The following is a 20,319-nucleotide window of genomic DNA, read 5'->3' as shown; positions in this document are numbered from 1 at the left end:
GAATGGCATCCTATGTCAAATGCACTGAGCCTTGTGAGGGACTGCAAAATGGAGGATCTGAGCCCAGACCATCAGTGACTTTGGAAGACGGTGCCTGAAGAACAGCTGTTTGCCATGTTTCTGAATACATGTAAGGGACAAAGAGTGATAAAGAAGAAAGCAGGCCCAGGGGCATTTTTCTGGGGAGAAAAAAAACTTCAAAAACAGCAAAGGTGGCTAGACATGTGGATCAGAAGTGGGTACAGGTGCCTGCAGGTGGCAAAGAAAATGGTGAAACCTGTGGATGGTTTTCATTTTTCCTCAGTAAAATAAGGGCAAGGATGATAAAGAAGATGCGTAGAGTTTAAGAGAATTACAGTAATTTTAGAAAGTGAAATGTGAATAGATTAAGAAGAAGAGATGAGCTTACGATTGGTCTCAGTTTCCACCTTGGGTTGACAGTCAAGGACTCAAAGGGATGTAGTTAAGAATAGCTATGCCTCAGCCCAGCAGGTGTGCAGAAATGTGAACTCCCCTGGCTCAGACCTGAAGGAAGTGAAGAGCAAGCTTTAACTAGTGGTATGTGTGCTTGCGTGCATGTGTGCATGCTTGTAGGGAGTGTTTTCTCAATCAGAAGGACATTCCTAGCTGAAGATGTATTTAAGAGGTGCTAAGCATAAGATGAAGCATGCAAATTGTAATGTGTAAGTAGAAATGGTAACACAAACAAAAGTGAGAAAAAATCTAGATTCAAGTGTCCTTTCTGAAAAGAGCGGACCATAGATGAGGGGCTAATCAAAGTAGGATGCTTAACACTGGGACTATGAAGCTACAGAGTAGTAACAGGTTTAGGTTACGACAATAGTGATTCATCTCTAGGCTAAGGTTATTGGAGATGAGGTCACATTTCTGATAGACCAGGAATCTGTGTTGAACATCAGTTGATTCCGAGACAAATGATGTGATCACTGGGTTTGAAGGTCTAATTTTGAAGAAGCTAAATAGCTACACAAAAAGTGTTAGTTAAGCCTGGAGTCATGAAGGGGTGGAAGAAATGGGGCGAACATAGCCAAAATAATGTACAAAATGTGCTCGACATGACACGGGACTGCTCTTTTGCATTTGTAAAAATGTGGCCCTGACATTACTGAATCCCAGAGATCAGCATCTCCACTTTAGAAAGAGTAAGATAAGATTCAGGGCAACGGAGTTTAAGTACCATGACCAAGAAACATTCTAAGTCTGAACTTTGATCTCTTAGCCACCATGTCCAGCTGTTTGGACAGGTGCAGCCATTATGATTGAGGAGGTGAAATTAACAACTAGCTCTGAGATGTGAATGTTGAATCTATGTATGGGATTAGAGGCTGTAGAAAACAATATTGAGTGCAAAGCCTAGCACCATACATGATCTCATCTAATCCTCATATTAATCCTGTGTGTTAAGTAATTTGGCAGGATCATGGGGCTAGGAATTAGCAGAGCCTGTATGTGAAATGGCTCACTCTGACCTCTCTACAACTACTTCTGCTAGCTATGGGTCGCCATTACTTTTCAGAGATGCACCGAGGCAACTTTAAGGAGACTCTAGGTGGTTTTGAATGAATATACTAATAAGCAAACCGTCGCTAGTTATTCCTTTTTCGGAATCTAACAGAAAAGTCTCATAATTCCTATGTTTCCATGGGAACATTTGTCAGCACAGAATGTTGCATTCTTCCTGTCATGGAATGTTCTCTCCAGAAATTCATGCATTCACTTCACTATTATTTACTGAGCAAATAGTCTGTGCTGTGCTGGAGACAGAGGATACTATCTAACAAGGCGCCCCCCTCCCTCCTCACTCCCTCACCACCGCCAGTCCTACAGTGAAGTGTCAGCCTGCTGCTGATAGCAAACAACTCAGCCACTCCACAGGGCTTTCCGAGCCTGGTGCAACTTAAGATGTAGTATTTGGTCTAGAACACACGCTACCTCTGAGGACCTTGTTACCTAAGAGATCCGTCGTCTCCCTAATGGTTTGGCACAAAGCATGAACAGCCATAGAGCCCTGGAGATGGAATCTTAGAGCAGAACTCTAGAGAAAAAGAACCAGGGTATTTTCCAAATCGGCAACTTCTACTCCAAATGGCCCAGTTGGGAATATGGATTTTAAAATGCCTGTCCCAATGTGGCATGTGACTGCTGTGTGGTCCCTCAATCACCACCCGTCTTTTCCTAGAAAATTTGCTTTAGCATGTGACATATAAGCACTTATGGCTCCAGGGCCACAAACTCTTCTACCAGGATGGCAGGCAAAGCTGAAGCAACAGAAGCCCTAGGCTCTGACTTTGAGGACAATGGGCTGTGTAACTAATGCTTGAGAAGAATCCCACTCTGGTCAGGCTGGAGCTAAAACGGCAGTGTGGTAGCCTGTGCTGGTGGTATACCAGCGAGCATTTTTACATGCTAAGAAATTCCTGCACTTTCACCACGTGCTGCCAAGAATGGCACTATCAATTAGTGCAAACTCACCTGGAGCTGCCCCAGGGAGGGGCCAGGGGATGCGGAATGCTAACCTTTATCTCCAGGTCCATGAAGACACTAACTGGTGTCCTTCCTGGCTGCAGCAAGAGTGCAGCCCCCACTTTCGTCTGGATTCAAACCGTGAGTCACACTGCAATTTAAGAATTACCCTCTTTGTCCCTTATATTTGCAAAAACTAAGTGAGACAAACCAAAGCGCAGGTTTTCTTGGTCTAGAAACGGTAAAGAAAATCCCATATTTTATTGGGATTTAAAGACTGAAAGATTAAAAAAAAAAGTCTGCAACATGTGTTATTCTTGCATTCTCTCTGAAGATGGATTAAATTTGAGTCATTTCTGTAGTTGTGAGACGACACGGCGAATCTGTCCGTTTATAGTTTAAGGGAAGGTAATTTCAGTTTTGGAATAAGAGAGGTGGCACCACCTTTGAGATCTGCCACTCCCCGCGGGACCGAGGGCGGGGCCGGTCCTCGTTTCTCCCGGTTGCTAGCAGCGTCCCTCCGCCCGTCGCCGCGCTCCAGGCAGCCGCCAGGGGTGCTGCGTTTCCCACCTGCACCTGCGGTTAGGAGTGGCCCCACCTCCTAGTCTGCCTAGTGCTGGTGCCTCCGACTCCTTAAGCGCTTGGGGTGGGGGCACCGGCCCCTGAAAGGGATAGGGCCGGAGGGCCTTCGCATCTCCCCAGGCTGGGTGGGGTTTGCTAGCACTCGATCCCTGGTGTTGCCCTCTCCTTACCCCGAGGGCACGCCCTCCGCTGCCAGCTTTGCTTTGGGTGATCCAGCCCTGCAGATCCTGTGCCTCCCTGGATCTCCAAAGCCTGGCACGCCCACTATCGCTGCCGGCACAGGGGCCAAGGCTTCCAAGTTAAAGCACTCTGTTCACCCTCGTGGGCGCCAGTGACACTCCACAACCCGGCCAGGTGCCCGAACTCCGGGTGCAGTACAAAGAGGCCTGCCCTTTCCTGGTCCTCGCCGCTGCCACGCCCGCTCGTGCCCACCACCCCCTGCCCTCGGTGGTGGCCGGACGCGGATACTCCTCCACTCCCTCCACTGCCTCCCCCCGCCCCCACAGCGTCGATCAAATCCACCCAGCGCTCTCCGAAATCCCACGAGCCCAGGCCTCCGACTGCCGCTTCGCCGCCCTCCGCGTCCCGCACTGGCCAAGAAGCTCCCCACCCCTCGCCGCCCGCCGCTCCCCCTCGGTCCCGGCCCCTCCTCCAGGCCCTCCTTCTTCTCGCCCCTCCCCAGCCGGGGTGGGAGCGGCGGCAGCTGGAAGGGAAGGGATGAGGTCATCCTCTCCCTCGGAGTCAGCTGGTGGAGGAGAGGCTGCGGGAGGAGGGAGCGCGCGCGAGGGGAGGAGAGGAATGTGCAGGTCCGAGGAGCGCCGCGGCGGCCGCTGCTGCTCCTGCTGCTGGCGGCCGCGGCGGCTCGTGCTGCAGCCGCGGGGCCGGGACGGTGCGGAGCGCGGGCGGCTGGCAGGGGCGCGCGCGGGCCGGCGCGAGCAGCTGGGCTCGGCGCAGCCAGCCAGGCGGCGCTCCTGCGGGCCCCGAACGTGCGGCTAGCCGGGCCCAGCGCCCAGCCCCGCGGGCGGCGGCGGCGGGCGATAGGGCGCAGGAGCAGGCGCGGGAGAGCGGCGCGGCCAGGAGGGAAGCCGGGGCGAGGCGAGGAGGTGGCGGGAGGAGGAGACAGCAGGGACAGGTGTCAAATAAAGGAGGGCTCTCCTTTGCTGCCGAGGCATCATGGCCGCTAAGTCAGACGGGAGGCTGAAGATGAAGAAGAGCAGCGACGTGGCGTTCACCCCGCTGCAGAACTCGGACAATTCGGGCTCGGTGCAAGGACTGGCTCCCGGCTTGCCGTCGGGTCCCGGAGCCGAGGACGCGGAGGCGGCTGGGGGCGGCTGCTGCCCGGACGGCGGCGGCTGCTCGCGCTGCTGCTGCTGCTGCGCGGGGAGCGGTGGCTCGGCGGGCTCGGGCGGCTCGGGCGGCGGCGGCCCGGGCAGCGGGGCGGGCTCGGCGGCGCTGTGCCTGCGCCTGGGAAGGGAGCAGCGGCGCTACTCGCTGTGGGACTGCCTCTGGATCCTGGCCGCCGTGGCCGTGTACTTCGCGGACGTGGGAACGGACATCTGGCTCGCCGTGGACTACTACCTGCGTGGCCAGCGCTGGTGGTTTGGGCTCACGCTCTTCTTCGTGGTGCTGGGCTCGCTCTCTGTGCAAGTGTTCAGCTTCCGCTGGTTTGTGCACGATTTCAGCACCGAGGACAGCGCTACGGCCATGGCCTCCAGCTACCAGCAGCCTGGACCAGATTGCAAGACAGTGGTCAGCGGTGGGTCTGCAGTTGGGGAAGGCGAGGCTCGCCCTTCTACGCCGCAGAGGCAAGCATCCAACGCCAGCAAGAGCAACATCGCCGCCACCAACAGCGGTAGCATCAGCAACGAGGCCACCCGGACCAGCAGCAAGCACAGGTCTGCGTCCTGTTCCTTCTGCATCTGGCTTCTGCAGTCCCTCATCCACATCTTGCAGCTCGGGCAAGTCTGGAGGTACTGTATCAAGATGGGGGTCGAGGGGAACTACTGCCTCTCCTATATGCCCATTGCTCTGATTTTGCATGAAATCGTCCGAGATGATTGTGGTAGTAAGCCTAGTCACTTTTTGGGTTTCTTTCTTTCTTTTCTAAAGTGCACTCTCCCTCCTCTTCTTCCTCCCTTCCTCCCTCCCTTCCTACCTACCTACCTATTCAGGTTAGGTGAGGAAAGAGAAATCAGGGAAGGGCATGGACATGAACGTGTTTGAGGTCTTTCATGCATCCTGTCTTCTCACGGGCTCGCTGCTTTCTGTCTATGCTACAACTTCTCCCCAGATAGTAGACACACTAATTCATTAGTACAGAGTTCCTGTCACACTTTCTCAAAGCCATTATTCCTTATCTCACATTTGTGGTGTGCTGAACTTTGTATGTTTCTCTTTGTTCTGGGGGTAAAATTACTAATTTAGTTAGATAGGAATTATTACTGTTCAAAGGAACCCACACTTGAATAATGACTGCTAAAGAAGTACTATGCTCCACGTAGTGCTGATATCTGATTTGTCGTATTTATAACATGAATCAAGATATAATCATTTTATGTAGTGTGTGTACAAGTGATCAGGCTTTATGATACCTGAACTGATATGGAATACTTCCGATTACTTTGTGGTATCCCCATGTCTAGCTCTGCACGTAACTGAGAGCCTTTGGAACAGGGGTAGTAAGCACACTGGGTAAACGTTAACTGCGCTTGGCATTTTCATTGGTTGACTTGCTGCTTACCACTCCATCTACCAAGTCTCTTTCCATAGTTATCACTTCCACTTATAAACTGAAGTACAAGTAAAATACTCAACTCGTTGGAGGGGGAGGGGCATCCCTCAGACATCACTGCATGGACCTAGCAATGTAACGGAACAATATGCTCACAAATGTGGTCCTTTCACTTTCATGTGTTTAGAATTTTTAGAAAGCAAAGTTTAACACATAGAAAGTATGAGTGTCAAAGAACATAGAGACCCTAGAGGTTCCTCGGATTCAAGATGGCTTAGTAAATGTGTAGTGCAGTGTGTGGGAACTTCCTACCAAGTGCACTGACACTGGTCAGTGTTTTAAAATTTCACCTGTAGTTGGTTTTATGATCAAGTACATTGTGGGTCATTGACATGACGAAGCATCCCATGAAGAAACAGCTCAGAGCATCGGTAGAATAGATTCACTGACTTCTTTTCCTTTCTGGTGAACAGCAGCGTTCTCATCTGAGCAGTGAGTGTAACAATTCTGCTGCATTTCTTAGGATCCATATTTGTAAAACTGGGTAGCTTGGTCATAGATACCAATCTCTGGCCTTCCAAATTACTTAGAGGAGACGCCTTCTGGGGAAGTGGTACACAGTGTATTGTCAGGCGTATTGATGTGGAAACTCAAGGAGACTTTCTAAAACACCAGCAGCTGCGGCAGCTCTATTTCCCACAGAGGACTTCTGCAAGATCTAGAGTTGGGTATTCTTCAATTATGAGGAAGAACTATAAGGCTTGTTTAATTGTTGAAATTATTTGGTGACTTGAATTACATGGTTAGCAAGTTTAATCTAGCAGTGTGGTACAGAGAGTTTACTATTCTATTTGGTAACTTTATAAAACATTTTGAAATCACTCCCTTTTAACTATGTCTATATCAATCATGCCAACACTTCTTAGGTATAGTCACGGATAAACTGTGCATGTCTCCTACAGATTGATATTTCTGGAAAAGCATGTGGTGTCAAACTCAGTGAACTGAAGAGTAATTTCATTTAGAGTGTTTATTAGACTTTCGAATTTAAACACTTTACCAACTGAAAACAATGTTTCATTTCTTCAGGAAATCTTATTCAGAAAGTGAGAAGCAGGAAAACTGTGGCACAGATGCTACACTGAGACAATAGCCACTGGGTCAGTGGGTCTAAAAGAATCCCTGAGAGGACAAGGGATAAAAGGGTAGGCTTGAGAGCAGAAAGGGAATGACAGGTTGTCAGACAGGTGCACTAACTGACTCAGCCCTTGGAGGAACACACGGCTCCAGTTTTATTATGCATCCCTACAAATCCTGAGAGACTTTGAGGTTAATTTTGATAACAGGCTCACCTGGGTGGAACTGTTCTTTTTGGAAATACCAAATCTTTTTCATCGTGGTCAAATGACGTGTTCACTAGGCAAACCAGAATTCTTACTTAACCCATTATTTTCTGTTGATCAAAATATTTGAGGAATCCCACAGTAATCTGGTAGAACTGTGATCTAAAAAAATGGCATCTTTATTTTCTGAAAACATGCTTTTAAGTTCTTGGACCTAAGGAAGAGAACTATAAAGAGTGAGAATGATTGTGAAATTTAATGCTCAGATGCTTTCTAATATGTTCCAACCTCCCTGTGTTAAGCATCAGAATGGAACTTTAGTGGAGGGTGTGTCTTTCATAATATGTAATAAAAAGGACACAACTAAGATGATTGTATAATGTTAGTAACAGTGTAATATGTTAGACCACCATAGATCCTCCAATTAGAAGTATCCCTTGGCCTCTCCTCACTCTACTTTTCAATGAATTCTATCCAAAGACTGCAGTAACCCCAGGGTACCAATGGTTTAAAGCTCAGAGGGCATTATTCATGTTTTAACCAGCTACTGTCTTGAATAAGATAGATTTTTATCAAGATTGCTAACTTTTTATTGCATTGTCATGAAACTGTAGTTATTTTAGGGAAGGATCAGAGTCTAAAATATTTCTGTAGATAAAATTCTTTTTAAAAAATAACATCCATGTGTTTATTTATTCTGAAATAAGCCATTTGAAACGCTGTGAACTAAATTTGCATGTATTATACATGCATTATGAATACAACTGCTAAAAGCAATGATACATGTTCATTTTAATTAAAGTTTACTAATGAGAAATTAATGGAAGCTTTTAAAGCCATAGGAAGTGGTGCTGAGAAGGAACCATGCAAAATAATGAAGTGAGCTTTTGCTAGCACGTGGAAAGAGCAACCATGGATTTAAGGAACTGTGCCTGCAAATGAAGGAGAGCACGCCTCTTTATTATTCTCTTTACATAATTCCAGAATGACTAAGAATGCATGTCAGCCAGTGAGAATCACAATGGCACATCTACTAACTAGGCCTGTAATAATGTGGTCTCTGAAGAAAAGTTACTCTATGCCTTCTCTAAGGTTGGGTAAAAACGGCAATGGTAATGTCATCAGGAAACTTAAAATTTCTCAGCTTTTAATCTCCTAAGTTTACAGGAAACTGGAAAGGAATGGTTAGTATCCTTCTGTATAAGAAAACTGGCTTACAATAACTCCAGGTTCACCCTGATACTGAACATAGTATCTAGCATTCAGAAGCAGGTTTGTCTTACTCTAAAGCTTATGCCCATTCTTGATCATTAGCTAACTCCCTGTGCCCACTTGGACAATGACAAAAATATGGGAAAACAATGACTTTCTGCACTAAGATTGGCAAGGTAGAAAGGGAGTTACAGTTCAGATCAGTGGAGGACTCTTCCCAGTGGGCACACATCAGACAAGTCCAGCACTACTCTTGCTACCTTACTTGGTTGTTGCATTGAATTTTGACAGCATAGCATGATTCTGTGGTGGCTTTTAGGATTAGGTGGTACAATGTATGTGGATATGCAGATAGCACTTGTAAATAAATGATATTGGCCCTGGAGAGAAAGACAAAGTGGAAAGCAGAATGAAGGTCACACTGTAAAACATCTGCTTCACTGCATCAACACTGATCCTGCATCCTGATGTGGTTTAGGCAAAGTTGGTGCCTTTGGCCTGTTTATTGAATGGCTGTTTTCTATACATTTGTGCTCCTTTCTTGTGCATATTTATTATTTAATTCATTCAACCTATATTAAGTACCTACTGTGTGCAATGCACTGTTCCAGATACCAGTCTTCCGATGATAAATAAAATATTCATCTTGGTATCTGCTCCCGCATGAGGGAGACAGACTATAAACAGATAACATCAAAATAAGGCTAAGTCCAGGGATAGAAATTTAAGCAATCGTGATGGTTCATGGGAAGCAGGAGATGTCCACATAAAATTTTAAATGATGAGAAAACATTATGATTCACTTTATAGCCTTGAAGACAGCAAAGCGTAAGTGCTTGGGGCAGAAAGTGAACAGGGTGTACTGTGGGCACCCAAGCACATGGTGGGGGGAGCAGCTAGAAAAGAGACTGAGTAATTCTTTGTACTAGGTAATGAAAAGGAATGAGATTTTAGTCTGAAGTCAAGGAGTCACCTCTGAATGATTACAGAGGACAGTGGTTTGCAAAAGTGTTACAACATCGTTTTATTCAAAGCAAATGCTCACAATTGAAAGTCTCGGAAGAGATGTCGCCCTTTCCTCTGATTCAACAATGTTTCTTCCATTCATGAAATCCATGGACCTCACAGGGCTTGATTTGGGGTATTATTGAAACATGTAAAGAAACCCAATACAATAGTTATTTCTCAGAGAAACAGTTTAGCTTCACCTATACAATCTACAAGAGGAGACTCTGGAACACAATGTATTTGGGTAATTTTTGTTGTTTTTGAAAAGAGCTCTTCTCTAGGATTGGTGGACACTGCCCTATATAATTTATATTTCCTGATCTGCTATGAGCGAATTTGCTAGTACTTAAAAATCTCCAAAAAGTTGTTCTATTTTTTATTCGATCCTTAACTAATGTTCGATGTAGCACTTTCATTTTGTGTATATGGAAATTAAGACAGAGACCTCTAAATTTTATCTGAATTTACAAATAATACATTTTATCTGAAGGTCACATGGTTTTTCACATTCTAAAATAGAATTTAATATTTCCAGTTGAGGGAGGGAAGCAAGCCAAAAATGATCAAGTTGAGGCTGCTATTGTAGTTACCAGAGAAGTAGGAGGGTGCTCTGATGAGTGTTGAAGGCTTGTGATGGAAAGAGACCTTGGAGTTTCATGGAGACACTCTGGCAAAATGTGTAGGACCACCAGATAAGGTTGTTACTTCACTGGTAGAGTGCTTTTGAATCTATATCGATCAAACAAAAACAGACAGAAAAACAAAAAAGAATGGGAGTCATGGAAAGAGATTTGCAAAGTAGTTGTATAATCTGACATACTCACGAATAAGCAGTGGCCTTCTTATAGGGGTGCCTCAGCAATGGGAAAGAAAGCGAGTTAAAGACAGGCTTGAGATATGTTGACTGTCAGTGGAGGGGTGTAGTGGAAGCTTATCTTTCAGGCATGTGCTTTTGTGACCATTTTCGTCATTATATTCAGCTCCAAATGTAGCAGACTAACTTCTGCTTTTCACGGGTAAAGGAAGGAGACAGCCTTGTCCTGAAATACAGTAGTTGTGCTGGTTTAAAAGCTATCATCTTGTAGAGCTGTCTTCTTCCCTGGAATATCACAAATCTGTACAACCATGAGTAGTCCCTAAGTTAGCTGATGGGTCTAAATCCATACATAGTCAGAGAACTAGCTCCTTGTGCATTTCCGTGGATCTCTGTATGAGTTGCAATGATTTACACATAAGCCATATGGTGGATATATCTATATGGTAACCTTTTGATAACTAAAAACATCCAAAATTGTTTCCATTTTCTTGAACTATATTTTCTTCATGAGAGTGAAAATCATGTTCGCTATTTTTCTGTAGCATCTCAGCCTATCTTAGCAATGGCAATTGAATATAACTCTTATGTGAGTGTATGCACTCTCAGATTTGAACATTATTCATTAATTGTTTGGGCAGTAGTAACTTTGAAAGTTTTTGATCAGTCTCTTATTTAAAAAACAATCTTTTTTTACTGGAGTTTGAGGGATAGCTCAGTATTAAGAGCACTGGCTACTCTTGTGGAGGACCTGGGTTCAGTTCCTAGGATCCACTGGTTAGTTATCTGTGACTGCAGTCTCAGGAGATCTGACTTACTAATGTTGGCACTAGGCATGCATGTCATGCTCAGATGCAAATACTCATCACATAAAATAAAATAATAAAGTAAAATAAGACTTTTAAAAATCTTATTGGCTAGATTTATTTCCAATACATTTGCTCTTAAGTGTTTTGTAGTTTGCATCCTAAATAAGGCACTCTGGAGTCTGTCTAGAAGTCTAAATACAAATGACTTCTTTAGCCATGTGATGGCTTGTCTTTACATACATACTAGCCAATCAGAATAACCATTTCTTTGGCTTGTTTTACAAAATCATGGGGCATACTAACTGGATCTTGGGATTTCGGACAGAATTTGTCATGTTACAGCGTGAGGTGTGAGGTGGCAGACAGAACCATGCATGAGAATGTGATTAGCAGGTCAGAGTTTCCAGTTTCGATGAGCTGTTAAGTCATGTTCAACAATCCTCAGGTGCCCTTGATATATTTGCTGGGGCCACTTCTTTAATCTGACCACCCTTTCAAAGAGTTCATTCTAGAAAGGTCTCTGATACCTGTATTACCATAAAGCATGGCATCCTCACTGAGCACTGAGCATGAACTGTGGGTAAAACCCAGGCTGCTTCTCCTTTCCTTATGGGTATGTAACTGAGCTTGCTGCTTGTTTTTATGGTTTCCAATGGTAGTGAGCATCAGAAAAGTGCGGCATTTTTCTAGAAAGGATAGAACAAATCAGCCTACCTCTTTTTCAGATTGTTGGTGTTAGGGAAGGGGGGGCTACGCTTCATTTTTATGGTCACTCTCTGAGGGGGGAAATGCATCTACAAGACCAGATTACTCCTCTTTTCTTGCTGACAGAACCGTAAGCATGGGTAAGCTTTGGGATTCATATTTTTATTTGTCTTATGTATATTTAACTGATAATATGCCTCGATGTGGAATTAGCTGGGCATTTGGGGGGCCTTCAATCTCTCTTTCAGAATTTGTAACCTTGCTAACGTGAAGCATAATTTTATACACACAATATGCACAGAGAAAGGCAGATGGCAAAGGACTCCGAAGAGAGGCTCAAGAAACAAGTCGGTGATCTAGACTGACACTATTAGATTGTTTATATAACTCCCAAGTAGAAGGATAAATTTATAGTTAGATTGCCACTGATAGGAATATTTGGAGACACATCTATCCTCTTTAACTATACTTGGCTTCAGATGAGATGGTTTAGCCATACAGTAGCTGAAAATCCACCTGTGTCTGCTGGAACATGTGTAACTCTTTGCATGAGACAGCACAGCTTCCATAATGGATCAAAGCTTAGGTCTTTGGGTTCATCCTTCCTATTCATAGTTTCTTGTTTAAAGGATACCCTTGATCCAAAATATTATCTAAGGTTGTTTCCAGGTCTAAAGTTCTGATTCTTTTCTTGCTACAAATCCTTTTGTGTCTGATACCCAGAGTGTATATACCAGGAGGCCCACATGAGTTCCTTCAGGGCCCTTGAGAGACTCCTTTTCTTCCTGTAAGTCAAAAGAGATTTACAGTGATCTTTTAGGAGCTGATAGTAATGGCGTTAGAACTCCCACGGGCTGCCATGACTTACACATAAAGAGGGAATCATAAACCGTAAAGCACCTGACTTTATGTCCTTTTCAAATTTTAGTTCCGATCAAATAAAACTATTCCCATCAAAACACATACTTCAGTATTTGAAATGGATGCTTAAAGTGCCGAATTCACCAGTTCCAAAATGTATACCATACAGGCTTGGGGATTCAAAATTGCCATCTACACATAGTGCGGACAGCTGGGGCTCTGTCGTTAACAAATCAGAACAGAGCTCCATGGGCTGTGAAAGGGTCAGCTACAAGGCCAGCAAGAAGACTGTTGCCAAAGCTCAATTTGCTTCACAATTAAAAGTGTGTCATGGGTTGTCCTGTCTCTGATAGTGTGATCTCTGTGAAGGTACCATCCCCAAGCCTATGCCAGGGCATGTTGCCCTCTGCTAGAAAAGATCAGCATCTGGATGCTTGAATTGTCCGTTCTAATTCTGTGCCAATATTAGAGATTTGAAAAGTTGCAACACCTTTAAGCCCCCATTTTAAGATGTTTTCTGAAGTGAGAAATACGTCAAAGTATGTTCTGTGTTCTAGTCTTTGCGGTTCATCAGTAGAAAGTTTGAACGGGCTCCACTTCTTTGGCTCAGTTTACACACATGCTATATTTCTCTGCCAGGGGATTCCATTGTACAAACACAACAGTGGGCAGTGTGTGGGGTGTGTGAGGATGAGTCAAGCAGAATCACCCACACGTAGAAAAGTAAGAGAGACCGGGAGTAAGCCTTGAAAAGCCTTTTGATGACTTTGCGTTGACTAAGTCACCTATCTGAGATACAAATGTGAGCGATCTCATTTCTGTTAAAACATGACTTCCCGTTTTTTCTTTGCAGCTTTGACAATAAGTATGATAGAGACCTCAGTTTGAGGCTCAATTCTTTTATCTAACCAGGTCTATCTAACCCAGTGGCAGAGAGTAAATAAAGTCAAGGAGGCAGGCAGTTGGAGCCATAGTCCCAAGGCAGTCTCCCATTATGCCAGTCATTAGTTTCTGGCACAGGCACAGGGCCATTGAGATAGTGATAAGGAAGAGGTGATCTTCAGGGTGGCAGGGGAAAGAATTTGGAAAGGTTTCTTTTGTCTTTTAATAGACTTTCAGCTTGTTAATTAATTTCCTGTTTTGCAAAAGTAAAATTAATAACCATCATTTAAAAAATGTAGGTCAATTCAAAAAGGCTTCCCTCAAAGCATTTATCATCATTGGAGCTGCTACCTTTGCACAATGAGAAGTGTGTCTCCCGGGGCTCTGTATTTCTAGGGGACACGCTACTATTAAAAGCGGAAGACACAGGTAACCTGCTGGGGGTTTTGCTGAGAAATTGATGGTCTGTTTCAAAATGTATTCTAGACCTGAGAGAGTAGCCTGGCACCAAATAACTAGAGTATGCACATTAGATGTGTTCAAATTTTGAAAAACAACCAACAACAACAATTAGCTAACATAATATTACTTACCTACCTTAAGGTAAAAATCACCTGAGTAGCAAGACAGGAGACTGTTTTTTGTTTTGTTTTTTTGTTGTTGTTGTTGTTGTTTTATCAGCCAGGCATACTCACAAACTTTAGAAATATCACTGAGTTGTATTTTCTTATTTGCTAATAGGCATATAGGAGCTATTCATAAGATCCACTTCTATTAGATGGAGAAAGGAAAAAAAAACCTAGCAATGAGAGAAATAAAACAGAGAAATTTATTTCATAGCTAGGTGGTTTTGCAAATCTTAGAATCAGGAGTGAGAACATGATAGTGAAGGCTTGAATAAACTATATTATTAGAAAATTAGAGCAGGACTTTATCATTCTGGCCGAGTTCCTTTCAGAGGAGTGTGTTCTGTTGTCAAAAACAAGCAAAGTTGTACTTGTAAAAATGATTAGGCTGATGAGATGAACTTGCTTTGGGAGCACCATCGGGGGCTGCTCTCTGAGGTTCTCCGAGTTAAGATTTTGTGTTATCAGAAGAAGGCAATAAATCGCTATTCAGAGAGTCCAGCCAACAAACATTATTAATGGAGAAAACATAGAACAAGGGCCAGACATAAACTCGTGGTAAAAGTTGAGAGTCCCATAATCTAAGAGACTCGTTGTAGAGAGCCAAAGTGGTTTAGATTTCCCCTTTTAAAGTGGAGTTCTGAATATTTGCATACACACAATGAGACAATTTAGGGAAAGGGTCCAAGTTCCAACACAGAATCCTTGTATATTTCCATTGCATCTTAGACACATGCCTGATTGTAATTTTATGCAGTATTTTGGAATAATTTTATTCATGAAAAATTGAAGCTTCTAAGGAAAACAGAGTCTCTGCTCCACCCCAAACTTAAAGAATGGCAATCTGCCTCGGAAACAGGACCTTGAGTGATTAATTAGTAAGCACAAGGAATTGAAAAAGTATGGGGCATCACCTGTTATTTCAAAGAAGGAGCCTCTCGTATTAAGTGGTCAGAAAAGGCTAATTGGAACTGGACATTAATAGAACATGGATGATCCAGTCACTGTAACTGTCTTTGGCTCCAAAGTTAGCTCATCTAACATGGCAGTGATTTTTGCTTAAGAACTAAGAGTACTTCTTGAGTGTGTGTGTGTGTTTGTGTGTGTGTGTGTGTGTGTGTGTGTGTGTGTGTGTGTGTGTGTGTGTGTGTGTGATGGTGGGGGGCATGCATGCCACAAGTTACATGTGGAGGTCAGAGGACAACTTTATAGAGTCAGTTCTCTCCTTCCAACTTTATATGGCTTCCAGGGATCAAACTCAGGTCAACAGCTTGTGTGTTCCCTGAGCCTTCTCTCCTGCCTGTGCATTAGAATAAAATAATAGCAAGAATGATGAGTTGGTGCATACATACCTGTGTACATATCCATTTTCTCCACTTCCATTAGCATTCTAGAGAGATGTGGCCGTACCAGAAATGATACTAAGTGCTTTTCTCCTGACTTCTTCACTTAACCTGTCGTGTGGTTGTCTTATTGTTCTTGTTGCCAGGGTTCCCACCCCTTAGATTCTAGGACATGACTGTTGGGTCCTCACTGAGAGAGCAACTGTTTATTAGGAAGGTTGTGGTAATGTCCTTAGTCTCTGGACTTCTATGGATTTTTGATGGTTAGCTACCATTGACACATGGCTACCAATCACTTAATAAATTAAATAATTAAATGTATATGCAGGTTATTAAAATGTATCTGCTTCCTACTGAGATGAGAAGTGAGTATCAGACACATGAGGGTTTTGAAGGAAAAGGATTAATAGGTGTCTACTAAACATTTCACAGAAGTTACAGGTTAAATTTATGATGTTTTAGGTGGATCATGTTAAATACAATACAAGGGTAAAATTAATTTCACTTGTTTTATTTTGGTACATGTGTGTGTATATATACATTAGTGCCTTGTGTATGCTAAACATACCGTAAACTAAAAACTCAACCTTCTTTTTCCTGTTTTTGCAGCATGATTATTACATAAAATTACATGTGCGGTTTACATTCTGTTTCTATTAGACATTGCTAGACTTAAGAATGTCAGAGCTTCCCGAGGGAGAAGAGAGGAGTCTAAACTGAAGGGTTTCCAATAACTAGTAAGACTTTACTGAAAGTGACCAGGGGAAGGACCGTGTGGTATTTCCCTCCTTTAGTTAGGTCAGTAATGGAGGTTATAAAACCGATTACTTACTGATGTATGCTAACTCTTCGGGAGACAAAATTCCCTTCTATGTGAAAGTTTATTGTGGTTCCTACCTTTCTCATGCTTAATGCCTGATGGCATAGTGGGCTTCTTTGGCATACAGCAAGCATCATTTAATGAAGACAATTAAGGATGATATTTTTGCAAGCACCACTGTAGCATCATCCTGCTTGGCATTCCCGTCTAAAGATGACCCAGCTGAGTCCAGAAAAGGCTAGAGACTTGCTGGGGTGCCCAGTGCTACCAAAGAGCAAAGAGCTGTGCTCACTGACAGCATTACTTTGCCAAGCCTCAAACTTCCCTCCCGTATTACTGTTCTGAGATTAATACAAGACAGTGAGTTAGAGGAGCATCTTCCTACCTTTCATGCTTTCTCTCTTCTCCCTCGAGAAGCTCTGACATTCTCAAGCCTAGCAATGTCTAATAGAAACAGAGTGTAAATATGTAACTTTATGTAATAATCATGCTGTAAAAACAGGAAAAAGAGGGCTGGGCATGTAGCTTACTGTATGTTTAGCATACACAAAGCATTAGTACACACACACACACACACACACACACACACATACACACACACACAGGCACACACACACACTTGCTGATGACCTCAGGGAGTTTGCTTTTACTATAACACCAGTGAAAACTAGTCAAGACTAACTATAAAATTTTCTCTGATGAGAATAGGAGACACACCGATTCTTGGCTTTGTTATTATCTTCCATAATTTAAAATAAGAGAGAGAGAGAGAAAGAAAGTCGGCTTAATTCTGATGTCCCTTGTAGCTCTACGCTGAAAATACAACCACCCATTATATACCTTATTGCATGGACTTATGTACTCAGATGCAAGCGTACCTGTTGTCTTTGTCTGAGTTGTATTATTTATTTTTATAAACTGTGATTGATATTTTTGTGATAGATCAACCTTCAAGTACAGGAACTGCAGATCAATCCCATCCTTAATGTCTCATGCTCATCTGATACCTACTGAGAAGAAAATATGTCTTGGCTGCAATGAGTAATTTGTCAGGAAAAAGTACTAAGTAAAGACTTGAGAGATGCCTCAGCTATTAAGAGTGTTAACTGCTCTTCCAAAGGCCTGATTTCACTTCCCAACATCTTTTTTGGGTGGTTCAGAACTGCCTGGAGCTACAGCTCAAGGGGGATCCAAATTTCTGATCTCCCCAGGCACCTACATTCAAGTGTCTTCATGTTCTGTCATTCAAATGTCTAGTGTCTCAGTTTTAATTTCCCCCAATGTAGGAAAATTCCGTTAAACGTCTTTTTACACTTGTATATATTTTATGAGAGCTTTAAAAGAGAATGCTGTGTAAGGTCCAGTCCCATGTGAATAATATGTAATTGGCCTGTATTTATTTTCTCATTTTAAGGTAGTCACATTTCAGATTTGCTTATGTTATAGCCCATGAATGAAGAACGCTACCACAGGCACACAACCTCACAGGCGCAGAAGAATTTCCTCTGTCTTCCTCCCTCACCCTCTCTCCAGTGTGTGACACTACTTGACACTCATCTCCTGAGACCTATCTCAGAGGACCACATTATGCAAATTTTTGTTCTTAAGAGCAAATGACTAAAAAATTCCACAATTGGACACATTTGATAATTAGAAGAAGTCCATTGTTGCTACTTGAAAGGTAACTCTTCAATGTGCAAATGACTCATTGATGGAGCTCTCTCAATACAGGCTCATCCTACTTTATTGTTTTTCTTGCTTAACAATGTACATGGCCAGGATCATTTTCCTTTACAGTTCAATGGCATTTTTGCAACGCATAATTTACCATGATACTAGGAGATTTCCAATATGTTTTATGTCAGAAAATGAGTTTTTATGTACTTACATTTTTTAAATCCCACGTCTTATGTTTTCAGAAAAATTTATATCTCTGTCTTCCTTACTTTTTCCTGATGTTGTTCTATGAAAACACGCATGATCGAATGGTTAGTCACGTATAATATGCTGGAAAAAATGGCTATGACTTCATTTATCTCAGAATATTCATTCAATAAATATTATGAAGAACTCACTTTATACAGACTTCATGCTCACAAGACTAATGACAAGTATGTTCTGGGCTTCAAGGGTTTTCCTGACTTACAAAAGTATCTCTTATTTCTAATAATTCTTGCTTCAAAGGTGGCTTGTGTCATAAAAGCCAGAGACAGGACTGCTTGACAGAGTAGGGTAAATCAGAGTGTCTGAGTGAAAACGACAGGAATACCAAGCAGAAACCAAAGAATGGATGTGTAAATGAACTTGGTAAATTTTTGAAGGGCTGAAACAGGAGATCTAAGCCCAGAATGCCAGTAGCTGGGATGGCGAGTTGGATCTGAACTTGACCAGTGCTATGAGTGACTTCCCAAGGATCTGTACTTGCTTTAAGTTTTTTTAGTCACATGAATGAGTGTTGTGGAGAGACTCAGTCTGAATGCGGTTTTGCGTAAAGCTGCCTTTCGTCCTCAGCTTAACACCGAGGAAGGGGTCTGTGTGCTCTTCAGAGTTAGGGAAATGGAAACACGGTGGGGGGGGGGCTTTGAAACTACTCAGAAGTTTCCAATACTGTATAACGAGGGAACGAGATGACAGCATGGGGGTGGGCATGGCAGAGTCATCACAAGGAGTCGTATAGTAGCAGTTAAAGACTCTATTTAATGAGTTATTGGAAAAGGCATAAACATAAACAGAGTCGGGAACATGTTAAATAAAGATGCTTGGTAAATGCAGCCTGGGCAATTAAAAAGATTTATCAGACTACGGTTAAATACAGTGTAGTGGATAATTAATGGGCGTCTGACAACTCGGTAATAACCACCCTAATCTTGCACAATGGCGATTAACACATGTGCGTGAGAAAGAGGGCTGGCTTTCGTGATTACACCAGTTAGCTAGAACATTTTCACAGAAGTCAGAGCCCAGCCTGTTTGAGCACCCCACCTCCTGAGTCAGAGAAGCCAAACTTTGTTATTTATTGATGGGTCTCTGGTTAAGGCTAGAAAGAGCTTGATCAGAATTCCATTCCCTCTTCATCTATTGCTCCAGATCCAGTATCAGAAGATTTAGCTGGATTTCTCGTTCTTACTTTCAAAAGTAAACTTCTGTTTTCTGTGCAGGAGTGTGAACTCCAGCCTAGAGAGAGCTCTGTCGCTGAAGTGCAGGCACCTCATTCAGACTATAAGGTGTGAGCCATTCAGACTATAAGGCTGGGATGGATCTGCTTCCTTTGATAGTTTTACATTATAAGCTCAAAACAGCTCAGTAAACCACCTTCCAAGGGAGGGACTTTTATTCCATTGTATACTCTTGGAGCAGTAAATTTACAGGGGAAAAGAGGGCTGGAAAGTACAGAGTGTCCCTGTATTGCTGTCACCTTCCCCAGATACCACTTTCAGGTTCCCCTCTTTTGTTCCTAGGGTGCATTTGTTCCAAGTAGTGCAATTATTGACATGTTATTGTAGAACAAAAGCCAACAGCTGCATATTCTACGGGTTTAAGGAGTGTTTATGAACTGACATGCATTCACCATTACATTACTATACAAATTAGCTTAGCTACCCCCAAATCCCTTCTGCCCTGTTTACTTCTTCTCTGCCTTCAACACAAACCCCTGGTGTTCCAACCTACTGATGTTTGTCCTGTCTACAGCTTTGCCTTTCCCCAGAGTGCCCTGCGGTTGAAATCATGCTGATATGTTGTTGTCTATTGTTCTTTCATGACAGCATGCTTTGGGGATTCCTCCATATCTTTCGGTGACTTGAAAACTAATCTCTTTAAACTTCTGAATAATATTCCATTATATGGATTAATGTTTAGTTTATCCATTGATCAATTAAAAGATATGTTGAATGCTTCCAATTTGTAGCAACTCTGGGGGAAAACCCTGCTGTAAATATTTATATGCAATGTTTTGCTTGGGCATAAGTTTTCATCTTCTTTTTTTTGTTTTTTTTCTTTTATTTTGTTTATTCAAGATTCCGAAAACACTCTTTCCACTTCCTCCCCTCCTCCCAATACCCTCACGCTCCCCCCACTCCCTCTCCTCCTCCCTCACCAT

The 20,319-nt window shown here is 43.1% G+C and overlaps 1 protein-coding gene across 1 annotated transcript in view; it reads left to right on the top strand.

Moving 5' to 3' along the window:
- Window positions 1-4,079: 4,079 nt before the first annotated feature.
- Xkr4 (XK related 4) overlaps window positions 4,080-20,319 on the top strand; it is a 364,675-nt gene continuing 348,435 nt past the window's right edge. Inside the window, exon 1 of the mRNA XM_048420774.3 lies at window positions 4,080-5,036. Within this exon, the coding sequence (XP_048276731.2) occupies window positions 4,240-5,036 (797 nt within the window). The 5' untranslated portion in view covers window positions 4,080-4,239. The remainder of the gene's footprint in view (window positions 5,037-20,319) is intronic.

This window comes from Myodes glareolus, chromosome 16 (genome assembly GCF_982192425.1).
Source record: "Myodes glareolus chromosome 16, mMyoGla1.1, whole genome shotgun sequence".
In the NCBI taxonomy this organism is placed as follows: Eukaryota; Metazoa; Chordata; class Mammalia; order Rodentia; family Cricetidae; genus Myodes; species Myodes glareolus.
Note: the sequence above shows the minus strand (reverse complement) of the source record. Positions and strands in the feature narration are given on the sequence as shown.